Source organism: Aotus nancymaae, unplaced genomic scaffold (genome assembly GCF_030222135.1).
Source record: "Aotus nancymaae isolate 86718 unplaced genomic scaffold, 86718_ANA_hifiasm-v0.15.2.pri h1tg000025l, whole genome shotgun sequence".
NCBI classification, from domain to species: Eukaryota; Metazoa; Chordata; class Mammalia; order Primates; family Aotidae; genus Aotus; species Aotus nancymaae.
The window spans coordinates 1,092,179-1,106,911 of NW_026988438.1; the positions used below are offsets into that span (position 1 = coordinate 1,092,179).

The following is a 14,733-nucleotide window of genomic DNA, read 5'->3' on the forward strand; positions in this document are numbered from 1 at the left end:
TTTACAAATGAGTAAAGCAAGTAGCTCCAACAATCTGAGTTCTGGGACTGAGCATATGTAGGAAATAGAAGAAATGGAACAGAAGTGGTCAAAGCAGATGGAGACTCACTCTCACATGAGAGCTGCTGGCTTGAAGACAAACATGCTAATGAGTTTTCCCCACCAGGAGTCAGTGTTGATAATAATAACAAAAAATGAACTTTTTTCTGAGCATCACAGTTTACCACCTGCCTTCCAAACACCGATTTCTTAAAACAAAGCTGCTGGTGTAGGTATTACGATACTATCTTCTGCTAGATCAGGAATCTTGAGGGTCAGGAGAAGTCTGGCAACTTGACCAGTGACGACAAGGTACCCGGTTTTGGAGCCAGGTTCATGCCTAGTCTTCTGAATGGAACACCCATACATTCCACCACAATGTGCTATTTCCTGAACCTCAACTTACGAGTAAATTCTCCTCCTACTTCTGTCTTCCCTTTATCTAAATTAGGCAGGACACGTGAATTACAAGATAGAAAATTTTGTTTTCATCTAGGACTCAAGATCTTTAGATACAGCCTGACTTTCCTACTTCTGAAGCATCACAATGGGATAAAATCCCATTCGCTTACATGGGCTCTGAAAGAATTAGGTAGCATGCTTTTCTACTTACAGGCCATGAAATAAAGACTTCATTCAAAACACACCATTTAAATATAAAAACTCACTAGCGTTGCTTAAGGAAAAATAGTAGAATAAGCCTGTTTTGTAAATGGTAAAGTATGCAACCATTTTTTAGAGCGCAATATGTTATGTAAATAATTCATACACCCAAAGTATTTGTTGCTATGAAATCCCGTACTACTATTAATCTTTGGAGACATCTGTAAAAATCATCCTAAATTCGAAATGATGGTTACTCAAGTATAGCTGAGAATTTTTTTTCCCTCTTTTATCCAGTTTGGGTAGAAACATTTAGTGCTACAAAGCTAGGATATTAATTTGCTGACAGTCTTAATCTAAATTCCGCTGTCTCTTCACCTATCAAGGATGAATTACACTACAGATCTCTGTAAATGCAATACAGCAGAAAACCACATGTTAGCCATCAGGGTTGCATTTTTTGTTCTGGGCCACAGAGAGGCTACCCATCAGTGCATAAAGGTCTGCCCACCTGGCCTTTTGGATCATAGTTCAGGCACACAATTAATTCATTATGAGGTAAGTCACTGCTTGCTTTTGAACTCATCTTTCCAGATCTGGAGGTGAATGTCCTGTCACTGACCTGAAGAAATACCTCTACCCTTTTAAACTCCATTAAATCACATTTCCTTCTGTTTTGTTTTGCTTTTTTTTTTTTTTTTTTTTTTTTTTAATGACGAGGGTGAAAGAAAAGGTTTGCAGTGAGAGAATATGTTCCACAATAGCTGAAAAGCTAGAGCACGTAAACAGATGATTTGTGGCAAGTTAGGGCTTTAGATACATAAAACAGATTAAAACGGCATAAGAAAAATCTTTTAACTTACATTCTTCACCAATGCATACTCCTTGGTTGTTCCAATATGTTGTACTAAATACTATATGCAGATATATATGTATTCACAATGAAGGAATATACATATCTTCTTTAGTAACTATCAAATCATGGTTCCACCTACTTCCCTCCTAAAGGTAATCATCATGCTAAATTTTGTGTTCATCACTCTCTTGCCTTTTAAAAATATTACTACATATTATCAAACAAAGTATTGTATTACTGTTTCTGAACCTAATAAAATGCTCCTATGTTGTAAGCGGTCTTCAGAAACATTGCAATAACAATACATTTCTGATAATCATACATGCTTCTGAATGTAGCATTGTTTATTGTTTTCATTTTTCAATGGCACAAAATCCATCCAGGGACTGATTAGAACCCAGATCCTTTGGTGCTTTCGTAATTACTAAGAATCACATTCTTCATACTGAGAGATAACCTAAAGATTTTTGAAAAAAAAAATTGTAATCAAGTTGTTCTTTTCCTGAACATTTACTAAAGAGTTGCAGAGAATGGACCAATATCCAGGTATAACTACACTAACAAACAGATGCTATCCACAACTAATGTCCAATAATTCCACTTACATCTCTGGTCACAAATATAAGCAAAGTATTTATTCCATCTGCTATCATGTTTTTGAAAGGATAATGGAAAACAGAAAGAGGAATGACAGGATAGTAAGAAGTAAGAAACAGATGCGGGACCTGAAGACCACGTAGAGGCCAGAATTACTATTCTTTAAATAGCTGAAAATGGTCGTAAATGACAGCATCTAGATATTTGGCTCATGTTCCTTGGAAATTTATTTGAGGAAAATTTTTGAAATCTAGAAAGACGGCATATTCCTCCAGGGTGGGGTTTCTTTGCTTTGCACACACTCACAGCATGGGGAGTACAAATGTGGGGCCATGTTACGAACAGCTTGAGTTTATGTGATTTGGGCTACAGATCTACATGAGGACTAGCTTGTGGTTACAACTTCTGAGAGAGAGGACCTGCCCTCTTCTCTGCTCCACATCAGACAGCCAGGGGCAGGGAGCTGGGGGGACAGAGCAGTCAAAGAGGCAGTCAGCTCACCAATGTAGCATAGATACGGGCCTCGGGGGTGTCAGCTTAGTGTCTGGAGGGTCTCCTATAAGAACATCCTCCTCGGTCAGTACTAGGCTTTATCTTCTATCTCTTGAGTTTCTGAGGTCCTGAAAACCAAAGCTCAAAACTCGAGTGTGGAAATGTGCTTACGGTAAAACTGATTTTACTGGCTTTAGTCCTTTGCTCATCAGAGATAACTTCTGGATTTATGCCTTCACTTATATATTGACGTAATAATTTCATAACTGATAATTTATTATATATATACGCATGTTTGTGTTTGTGTGTATGAAATATATGAAATTACACAGCAACGGATATACAGTCAAAATAACTATTTAAAATCAACTGAGTTGCGTCAAGAGACAGTGAAGTGAGCTCCCTATAAGCAGAAGTGTTCTTATAGAAGCTGGATAATCACATGGCAGAAAAGCTATGGAGATGATCCAAGAATAAGAGATTTGACTAGTCCCTTTCTGTCTCCAGATACCATGACTCTATAAAATAGAAAGAAAGAAGCGTGTTAAGTATCAGAAGGTAACACACCAGCTCACCTTGCATAGAGCAATGCACAGTGAAGAAGGCATAATGACAGGAAACAAAATAAGGCTTTCAGTCAATTGTTGATGACTTCAAATCAGCTGATTTCATGAGTGTCTATTTTCAGACTCTTGCCTTTGATAGCCTAATACAGAAACTACATCAGCAAATTCTTGCTGACTTTCATATTAACATTCCTCTTAGTCTTGTATCATTGGTTAAACTAAGTCATGTTACTTTAAACTAGTATCCTTTAATATGTGATTCTTCAAGCACAGAGTTCATATCTGGTCATAGAGTTTATATCCCTATTGTGAGGCAAAATGACAGGAATATAGCAGGTGCTCAATAAAGGTTTTCTCAGTGAAGCTTTACACCCTTTAACTATAATACTGCAATTATTTTTCATCACTTTTCAGTTCAACTGGATAAAATCCACCTCACTAGGTTCTTCTGAGAGTCCTGCATGAGTTGTGTTTACTTACTGATGTGTCTACTCATATTGGCATAACCAGTAACCAAGCAGAATGACTAGTAAGTTACGCAATTGTTAGGCAGTGTGCACTGAGGATCACTAAGAACGTTTGAGGATTACATTTCAATATTCTTCAAGCCTGGATTGCCTTCCAAACACCTTTGGTTGTCTGATTTAGAAATAAGATCAAGTTTACTCAATTCTAACATAAGAAAAAATCTGTAAGAAAAAAACAGATATTTATGTCAGCTAATAAATATCAGCTAATAAATATCTTTTCATATAGGTTTATAATATTTACATTGGTAAATATCAATTTTTTTCAACTGGTTTACAATATGTGGAATTGAGTAAACTTTAATTCATAAATATCACTTGGATATTAAAGGTCAACTCAGAAATATCACTTTGAATTAGGCAGCTAATCAGACATTCCATTTTAAAAAGAAAGAATAAGGGTCTTACCTCAGCATGAGGGGTCGGGGGCAAAACCGAAGTCTCATTTTCAGTAACACTTCCAGTTGGCCCGTTGTTTGGTGAACTGGGACCCGAGCCTGGAGAACTGCTACTGACTGAGGATTCTGGAAAATATTATCAAGTACAAATGTGTTCATGAGGAACATATAAAGATGAACTTTAGTTACTGTAACATGTAACTGGGCATGTTATTTTCCCCCTACATAAATGCAAGCAGTATTTCATGAAATAAACTAAAAATGTCTGAAATAGTTCTCAATTTTCATACCACTTATTCCCCCTTTGTTTTTTATGGCAAAACATACAACATAATATTTCAACAGTTTCTAGAGAAGTAAAGATATCCAATTAGAGAGGGTCACAGAAGGTTTGGGTGAGAAAAAATATAAAGAGGGGAATATTTTTCTTACTTGCTTTTGTGCTATTATTGAAAATAACAGTAATGAAGATAATGAACTTGCTCACATCACAAAACAGATTGTTAACACATGAGGTCCAGGCCCACTCCTGTTAGGTTTGAAAAAAATTGCTCAAATGCTGTGCTGTAAATTGTTTTTTATTTAATATATTAAGGCTATACCTTATTATAGTGTATATGAGTCAAAGTTCTATGAAGAAAATACAATAAAATGTAGAATCTCAACAGTGCACCGATGGCCTTGGACAACACCATCAGACTTTGACTCCACCTATTTTCTAGAAGATGAGAAGTTGCCTAAATTTAACACGTAGACTTTTAAATACCACTATAACAAGAAATTCCTTTTAGCAAAAGTTAGGCAACAACAAGACAGATTCCTTATTTAACTCATCCTTTCCTCTTCAGATATGAAATTCACATGTACCTCAACTTATGCAGAAACTAATGCATTTATTGAAACATTTAATCAAAAATATAAATTTCCATTTCCTAGAAATATAACTAGAGAAGTCATCTTATCAAGCCTTGGCAAATTATTTATTCAGCTCTAATTAATTCCTTACCACCTTTTATAGTTCACTCATTTCAAAATTTTCCTAGTTGCCTCATCATTACATCTTGTCAACGCAACTCTGCACAAATGATCTTGCCTCACGCTTTTCAGAGACAGGACTTTTGATATTATTTTTCCAAAAAAAAAAATAATTATTTTTGTTCTCCTCATGATTATGTCGTCTGCATTCTCTTTTCCCACTTCAAATGCAAGGCATTTCTCTTCCTCTCTTCTCTCCGGTGCTCACATATGTAATCTTACCCATGATCCCATCCCTTAAACAAAATCCTGAAAGGATCTGTTCCATCAGTTAGGTGGAATCTTCAGGCCCTCCTCCTACACTGGAATTTCCCCTCTAGTCTGACAGCATGCTAGTAATTCTCGAGAAGTGGCATGCTCTCACCATGTCCACTCACTTCTTCAAGCCCTGGCAACATAGCTTACCCACTATAACTGCAGCTGTTCTCTCATACGCCACCACACTTGAAGGCCTTTGAGAAAACATTCATCTCCGTATCTTTTGTACAGTGGCATTCTCTATGTCCATGTTTGTCTTTCCATCTCTTTGTCCTTCCTCCTACCAATTCCTAAATTCAGGCATTCACCTAAGTTTGTGGCTTTTTCCCTTTTCTATTTCCTTTGTCAAAGTCACTCAATATCATGACTTCATATGTCAAGAATTATCTCCTAAGAGATATTTCTTGCCTTTAACTCATAAATTCCAGCCCAAATTCTTCTGAAATAGTAGACATTTCAATCTCCCTTACATATGTGTCAAACTCAATATATATACTTTAATATTAGCTGTTTCCTGGTTATCTCTATTTTATCATCACCCTAGTGTCATTCTCACTCTCTCTTTACTACAAATCTAATTAGTTACCAGGTCCTTTATATGTGATCTTTATACAATCTCTCATCTGAGTCTGACTATAATCATTTCAGTTTAAGGCATTGTTATACTGTCATGAACTATAGCAAAAGTCTCCTTAATATGGCAGAATCACTACAGTAATTTCTCAACCCTTTCTTTCAAACTCTTGCAAAAGGATCATACAGAGATAACTCACACCATGTCCCTCTGCTCCAAAATGGAGCCTAATATTGTTTTCCACCATTGCCCTTTTTTGTACTCTACACTCAGTCAAATTAAATCACCTATTCTCCTTTAATGCCAAATACTTTTCCATTTCATGCTATTTTTTATCCTCTTTCCTTCTATTTTATTGCAGGCCAAATCCCACCTATAAGGTCAACGCCTGCCTCATATAACTTATGTCCCTCAGAGAACAGAACTCCCAGTGTCCAGGCAATATTTTCTTGCCCTCTCAGAACACCTATAACTTTCAACTTATATCATAATTATGTATCTACTCAGAAATGCAGTGCCACTAGGAAGGATGTAAGAATTCTAATCTGCCACTTATTTACTCTTGGATTTAAGCAAATTATTAGTATAAAATACTTAAACACATTTTTCTCACTGCCTTTCTGTCTATATATCTTGTTGACATTTTGATTAATCTGTTTCTTTTATCAACACCACTTAGTTTCCTTTAACAAAAAAAAAATGTAAATTTTAAACATTCTTATAGGAGCTTCTTTTTCCCAACTCCTAACTCTTGTCTTACAGTATGACTGATTTCTTGTTAATGTCTCATTTCCATATCATTTCCATTTCCACATTTTTAAAAAACTACTTTCTTAAACATTCTGTCTTACCCATTTTAAATTATATTATTTATATTATTTTATGATATTCATACTGAAGTATTTTCTTATGTGATAAGCACTAGAATTCCAGGCAGCAACTACTGTACCCGGAGGATTCTAAGGCATCAAACTGGATGGGATCTGGGAGAAGGCAGCAACTGATTTTCTGAGATCTCTGAGGTCAGTGTAGTGATCTTGGAACTGGAGCTTGAAGCAGGGTAGCTAATGAAATAAGGATGCTGGAGTGGGCAGAACGAGAGAGAAGGCATTGAAGACACAGGGAGAGTCAATTTTAACATTTGAAAAGAACAGAACTTTTTGTGGTGGGCAGAAAGTACTTGAATTTGAAAAAAAGATGACAAGTGGGTTCTTACATCAATAATGTGGAATGAGTTTGAAAGCAGCTTACACTTTATGAAATGGGAAAGAAAAAACATATAGAGGTAAGAGAATAACAGCAACAGCAACTAAACGGCTATGATGTTATGATAGTCTCTGACTAGATACTAAACATATTTAGTATTAAGATCCAAACAGACCTCATCCAAATTAGATGAAAGTTGGCAGAGCAATGGGAAGGAGTACAGGTGAACACAGCTGTGTGTCTGTAGTCCAGAGCATCCAAATTAATTGAAGCATACCAGTCATAAATATCTACCAAAGCATCCACAAGTCCCAGCTCACTGACCAGAAGTGTCCATCTAATAAATAAATGTACAAGTCTCTCTTCCAATACATATTGTTTCCTGAGATGAAAGGGTGATTCCTTATCTCACAAAATTAAGAAGATCGTGCCACTGCACTCCAGCCAGGGCAACAGAACAAGACGCCGTCTCAAAAAAAAAAAAAATTAAGAAGAGACATATATTTTAAATTAAGGAAATTTGAGTAAAACTCTGGCAACTCACAATCCTTATAAATAAGAACCAATCATTACTGAGATAGGTATTGAGCTAAATGCCACTGCAATTGGGTATGTAAGAAAAACCACTGTGTAGAAAAAGTTATAATCAAGAAAACAGAATACAGTAAAACAGAAAAGCACATTGGGATAAATAAATACGACTTTAGACATTAAGATTATGAAGCAAAAATAATATAGCATTATATTCAACTTTTTCTTTTCTAGAAGTTTTTCTGTTAGAGGGGCCTACTTTTTGCAGTAGAAAACTACCTATCTGAATTTACATTAGACACCCGATAGGTTTATAATTCTTTACATTCATTAAAACAAATTCACTCCCCAACTGCCCACCCCCACCAAAGACCTCTATTAGAAAAACTTAAGATTTTTACTTAATGTTGGAAATTACATATAAACTCTGGTAAAATAATTGTACTTATTATTCATTTCTTTAATATTTCTTATCCCAAGGAAATACTTCCCATTGAAATCACTAACACTTTTCTTCAGATAAGCATATAAAGGTGCCCAGATTAAATAAGAGACTAAGTATTTTTCCCAAAATTATCTGTCAAACTTTTAAGTTGCATTAGTGGCTAATACATGTTCCCACCTCCACATTGCCTTCTTGTAGACACTGCCATGGCCAAAAGAAATATATAGAAAATAAAGAATTTCCTAAAACTTACTAAAAATAAGATCTGATCATGGAGGACCAACTGCCCACATTGATAAAAGCACAATTTTCCTTGAGAATGAAAAAAAAAAAAAGCGGTTGCAGATTACCACTTCTTTCCTCATGCAGCTAAAGGAAACAGCTAGACACGGTGCATGGCTCTAAGTCGGCCTCAAGACATGGTAAGCAGGAGTATCTTGGCTAGTATTTTTGCTTCTTACAGTCTTAGGTCTTTCATTTCAAACCAGGTACAGCTGGAACTAGGGGTGTTGTAAGACCTCAGGTTGAATTTCCTAACCCCTCTACTAAAACAGGCAGCTAAAAAAATAACTCTTCCATTTGAGACCCATGAAAATGACAGTTTCTTCTCCTTCATAAAAAGCAATATATCCCCCTCCTGCCATAAGTCCCACTTCACTAGTAAACACATAAAGTCATTTATGAGTTCTGTAAATTTGTTGAAAAGTCAAGGTTTTGCTGTTCCATGTAGTTTAATTTTCCCAGATGTATTTTGTACATTCATGTCTGAGGACAGGGGAAAGTGTTCTTCTTGGACCTCCCTCTGCTCATTTCTGATCAAATTTCATTAAAAATTGTACTCTCTGGGTTGGCATTCCCAAAATGGGCTGCCTGTTTCTGAAAAAAACAAGGTGAGCTTTGGTGTTCCCTAGTTATGCCTTGATTGACACACAGTTCTGTTTTTTTCATTCATTTCCTGTTTAACACAGTTGATGAATGCATAGCAAGGTTTATTGAACTACTTGTGAGTTTTCAATATAATTCCCTTTCAAGAAATATTTCTCCTCAAAATAACTTTTAATATGCAGCAGGTATATTTATTCTAAACTATTTTTTCATTCCTACTCCCAGCATTCATATGTCTACCCAATCCTCAATTACCTGTCACCTCAAACATTCGCTTCTTGAATGAAGTGACAACATTTCCATCCTTCCGCCTGAGTAAGGGGCTGCTTCTCCTCTCTGCCACTTTCTGTTTTAACCTGGACCGCACCTTCAAGTTGGGCTCAGAGGCTGGGGATTGAGACAAAAAAATAGATGAAAATTAAAAAAAATAGAGAGCCAATTGCTCCTGTGTTAAAAAAAAAAAAAAAAAGTCTCACCCATTTCTTGGTCCGTTCTCATCTCAAATGAAAAAACCAAACACATAAATGAGGCATTGACTCTACATTAATGAAACAGGCAATATTGCAATTATTTTTATGAAATGTGTAAAAGTTTTTTCAACTTCTCTAAATATGAAAGTAAAAAGTAAACAAAAATGTAAGCTTTCTATGTATTTTATCTAGCAGAATTGGGATTGTTAATGGGAAGTTTAATTGCTAATTATGTTTGGGTCACAGTAAGATTTATTATAGTTCATTGTCAGGCCTCTTAATTCTCTCAAGGGTGAAACTTAATAACTACTAAAACAGTAACTTAATGTGATTTTAGAGACTCTGACCTGGCTTGTGGTAATAAGAAGACACCTCAGCAGCACATAATTTATGTCTAATTCTGACTCCTGGAATATTTCTTTGTCAGTAGTTTCTAACCTTAAACCTTGGGAAAACATACTCAGTGTAATGACACCAAACCAACTAGAATCAATGCAAATAAGACATTCTATACATTCAGTATACTATTAGCTAGAAGGAAAAGGTGGCTAAGTCTTCAAATTGAAGGTTCTGAGTTAGGTTAATATTCCATAATACAAATGCAGATTATTCACATGATACCATTTCTTTGGTATTCTAAATAGTGAAGCTTATTATAGAGCTTCACTACTTTTAAAATAATGCCACGTATTTTAAAATAATACTTTAGAAGAATGGAAACACTGGATTGCCTCTCTGTGTAGCAGAAGTGGATGATAATGGTGGTGGTGGCGATGATCATGACTAACATTTATATAGTCTTTTCTATGTTCTAGTACTATTTTTAAATGTTTATCAATATCAACTTGTTTAACCATAAAAACATCTAGAAAGCCTATGCAGATTTATAATTTGATTAGATCAATGAGCAAACCAAAACAGAGACAGGTTAAGTATCTTGCCCAAGATTACAGAGGTAAAAAGCGATGAAGCCAGGCTTTGTATTCAGATAGTCTGGCATAGGTCTATTCTAAATACCGAAAATACTGCTCCTCTACCTTTCCTTATGTATGCTCACCATAAAAATTATAAGAGAGTTTTTCCCAAAGCACCACTAATCACCTAGAGCAGATACAATGTTATAACGTAGCTAGAATTTTATCAGTGAAAATATTTTTGAAGGAATTTATATTTTTGCCATACTATAAGGGATATCAAAAGTAGAACTTAAAATTTTTCTCCACTTTTTGTTTTGGTTTTAGTCTTCAAATATCTATACTTTTTTCTTTAAGCTTGGACTGAGAATCCTTGTATTATACAATTTCTTGGAATTGGCTTGGTGAAATAGGAACTTAAAAGTGAAGTTCAGATACAAAGAATAAAGCTAGCTACATTTTTTGTGTTGTACACCTGACTTTATGCCTGAAAATACTGAAAAGTTAAAAAAAAATCAGAAGCCTGAAAATGCTGTAAAAGTAGGGTGTCAAAAGGTGGGGCAGAGATCAGGGCTGAGCACAAGCTCAAAGAGATAGATGTCTGAAATGTGTCACTTGCTGGGGCTCCCACATGGAGGCAAACAAACAAACCAATTTTGGAAAGGATTAAGGTTCTTGCCAGACTTCCCAGTGGTGGCAACACATTTCACCTTAGTGTAGGAGTCTATCTCAGCTTTTAACCCACCACTTATCCAGGATTGAAGTGAGATACTGGGACTGTATTATCGTACTTAGGTATGTTTCCATGTACACATTTATTTTTAAATACCTTTAAAAATATTCATCTTGCCTCTGAAAAGTTACAGATAATAAATATACTTATCTAGAACCTAGAAAATATTTAAAAATATTGACCTAGCCTCTTAAAAGTTATAGATTACAAATATATTTATCTAGAACCTAGGAAGGAAAAATGAACAACCATGAATCCCCAGGTGCTAACTGCATTGGTATCCTCTGTAGCCTTGCTAATAACCATAGGAAATCACAGATTCTCAGAACTTAGATGGAGATACGATTTTATAGTAAAAACTGATGGATTAAATGCTCATTTAAATGAGCTGTCCATAGGGAGTAAATCAACTGATCACTTCAAAAGGCAGTGGTGGGTGGACCAGAAAAGGCCATGCATTTTCAGTGAGGGGATGTGAATTCAGTCTACATGGGACCACTTTCCCGCTATGAAATATGCAGTGAGATTCTAGTGCTTTCTAAGCTTGATACTTCATTTGTGAAACCTAGCTTAATGCTTTTCCAATTAGATACCTGAGAATAACTGTGAGGATCTGGGTGAATGTGAAAGGGAAGGGTTTATGAAACATATTGTTGGTACTATTTCTGAAGGCTAGTTACACAGCTAAGAGGGGCTGATCCAGAACGGGGCCCCAAATCTCCTGATTCTTAGTCTTGTCCTCCTACCTTTCCTAATATATGGCATCAGCTGGGGCTGAGTGTCTGCAGTCAAGATGAAAATGTGCTGAAAGCTTGGAAAAATAGCATATGCCATTTAAACATTCCAGATGAAAGCTAAAATTTTCCAAGATTTTCAGAAAAATGATTTTTAAGGTCAGCAGATAGCTTTCACTCCTGTTTGTCTACTTGAGAATTGGCCAGATATACAGCTCTCAGATTTCTTTCAACGGTCAACATAAAAAAGCAAACACCAGAAGAGGAATGAGAATTGTGTTCTAGTCTTGTATCTATCACCTACTAAAATCAGTAACCTTGAATAATTTGTAGTCATCAGTTCATTCACACAGACCAACTATGATGATACCTTCATTGCGCCTGGAGTCAAATATATGTGTGTTTAAATGCCTGATCCACACATTAGCTATTTGGCTTTGGATTAATTACTTTATATCATTAAACCTCGATTTGTCGTGTTAAAATGGGTCCGTTGAAGGGATTTTCTTCATTTTTTCCCAACAGATTCAATTTTCCTTCCTTCTCTGAGCCCATGGGGGCTGAATCCTGGAGCTGCATCACTCTAGTTCTTTGCTGGTTGGATTTCATTTGGGCTCAACTTAGTGGCATGACAGGCTAGTGGCCAAAGAATTAAGGAGAAGGGAGAGGCCAGGCTGTCCTACACTCTCTCTGCCATAATGCTGAATCACTGGCCATGGCTTTGTCTCTTCCTAACTTTATCTCCTTCTGGAAGACCCTATTCCATGGTCCAAGCTCTTCAGCACTTCAGGAACAAATTCTTCCTCTTTCTTCTTTGTGGGAATGACCTCCCACTGTTGCTATTTTCTGGGTACCCCCACAACCCTAAGCAGTTCATTTAAATGTACTCACTTCCTTGTTAAGTAGTTCCTTCATAAAAGTCTATGATCCATGCTTCATCTGTTCCCTGCCAGGATTCGGATTAATATAGTCCTACGTATTTTGCAGTTACTATAAGATCAAATGAAATAATATCTAGTAGAGAACAGACCAGTGGTTCACAACCAGGGAAGATTTTTCCACCAGGGGACATTTGGCAATATCTGGATACATTTTTGGTTATCAGTATGGGGAGCTGCTACAGGCATCTGCTATGGGTACAGGCCAGGGATAATGCCAAACATCCTACACAGCACTGGATAGCGTCCCGGGACAAAGTATTATCTGTACACAAATGTTAATGCTGCCAAGTATGAGAAACGCTGGGACAGGTATCCGTCAATGGCAGCTGTTAATAACTGTACCGCTCTGGGTTGATTAAAGAAGAAAATACCTGCCGGAAATTCCCAAAGAAGCTGAAGAAGGGTAAGGGAAGAAAAGAGAGATGATTAGAAATTGAGAGTGCTACACGTAGCTTGAATATATTAAATATTTCGGTAAGTTTTATACTTGGAAGTTGATTTCAAAATGTTTCTAATACCACTAATATTTCTAAAAATATCACTTGGCAACTTTCATTATTAGTTTGTAGAGATATGCATAAAGGCATAATTCTCAGTTTTAGAAAGGATAACATTTGAGGCATTGTGATTATTTGAGGACATAAGGTTTTGAAAATAAGGAATCTCTGACATACTGTAAAGCACAACATAGATTTACGTTCACAGAATATATAATATACTACTTCCCTAAAGAAAGGCCCCTATGTAATGTTTCTAGCAAAAGCTTCTGCCTGTATTTCTGGTTTTGGGTCATGAGAGATATTAATATCTCAGTAGTGAGGGTGAGAGATGAGATGATAGATAACGATCATTTAGTCCTGGTAATGCTCTATAAAACTCACTCCTAACATTTCAGAAGCCCACACACCAAAGCTCAGCATGATATATACCCAAGCAGAAGAATTAATGGTCTAGCGTGCTGACTTGGTTTGCAGTTAGAGTTAATTCTATTTTTAATGCTCTGATCTCCCCAAAGGCTGACGATTTCCATGCCAGTGACTTACTAACGGGATGCAAATCCTCAGAGCCCAGAAAAAGATCACTAGCTGGGGAGAGGTTCTGCTTGTATATGAATGTATTTCATGCCTAGTTGCACTAATTGCCTTTCCATTTTTGCCCCACACCCATCATTCTCTACATCTCAATTAATCATAGAAATAGAAGGCTAGTTTTTTAGTGTGTGTGCTTGTCTGAATACATTTGTCTGCTGAGATGAAAACTTTGTGTAAAAATTGATTGTCATATTTAAGTGAAAACAATCAACAGTAGAATAAACAGAACAGACCTAACACCTTTTTCTCTTCTCACCCAAAAGAAAAAGTTCTCAATAAAAGTAAACAGAAAATATCTGAAGAATGCCTTATGAACCAAAGGTATTTCAAATCTTTATTCTCACACTGGTGTCCATGGTGCACAATAAACTTAGGGTGCCAGGTATGAGAATAAATCATGGACGAGGAATAGTTAACCTAGGTGGCAGAAGCAAAGGTTCAAAAATTAGGATTCCGAAGTACCGTGAGTGGCACTGCCCAGCTTGTCATTAAGAGACTGATATGTGTGAGTGTGTACAAGTGTGGGGTGTGATTTTTGCACACACATGCATGCAGACAGGCACACAAACTATCTTGTGTAGAAGGGTGCAGGACTATGACACAAATAGACCAGACTCTCATTCCGATGCTCTCCCCTCCCACCCACTCCCCCGAAATGGAGTCTTGCTCTGTCACCCAGCCTGGAGTGCTGTGGCACAATCTCAGCTCACTGCAACCTCCACCTTCCGAGTCCAAGCAATTCTCCTGTCTCAGCCTCCTGAGTAGCTGGGATTACAAGCATCCGCCACCATGCTCAACTAATTTTTGTGTTTTTAGTAGAGACAGGGTTTCACCATGT

At 36.5% G+C, this 14,733-nt stretch overlaps 1 protein-coding gene across 26 annotated transcripts in view; it reads right to left on the reverse strand.

Moving 5' to 3' along the window:
• The window catches only part of HDAC9 (histone deacetylase 9), a 919,102-nt gene that overhangs the window by 366,416 nt on the left and 537,953 nt on the right, over positions 1-14,733 (reverse strand). For 16 of the 26 annotated variants that reach the window (XM_012450672.2, XM_012450674.2, XM_012450671.2 and 13 more), the window contains 2 exons: positions 9,268-9,399; positions 4,089-4,204 (listed from right to left, as the gene is read on the reverse strand). In XM_012450672.2, the coding sequence (XP_012306095.2) occupies positions 4,089-4,204; positions 9,268-9,399 (248 nt within the window). The remainder of the gene's footprint in view (positions 1-4,088; positions 4,205-9,267; positions 9,400-14,733) is intronic. The other 10 variants (XM_021674167.2, XM_012450680.2, XM_021674174.2 and 7 more) reach the window with 1 other exon arrangement.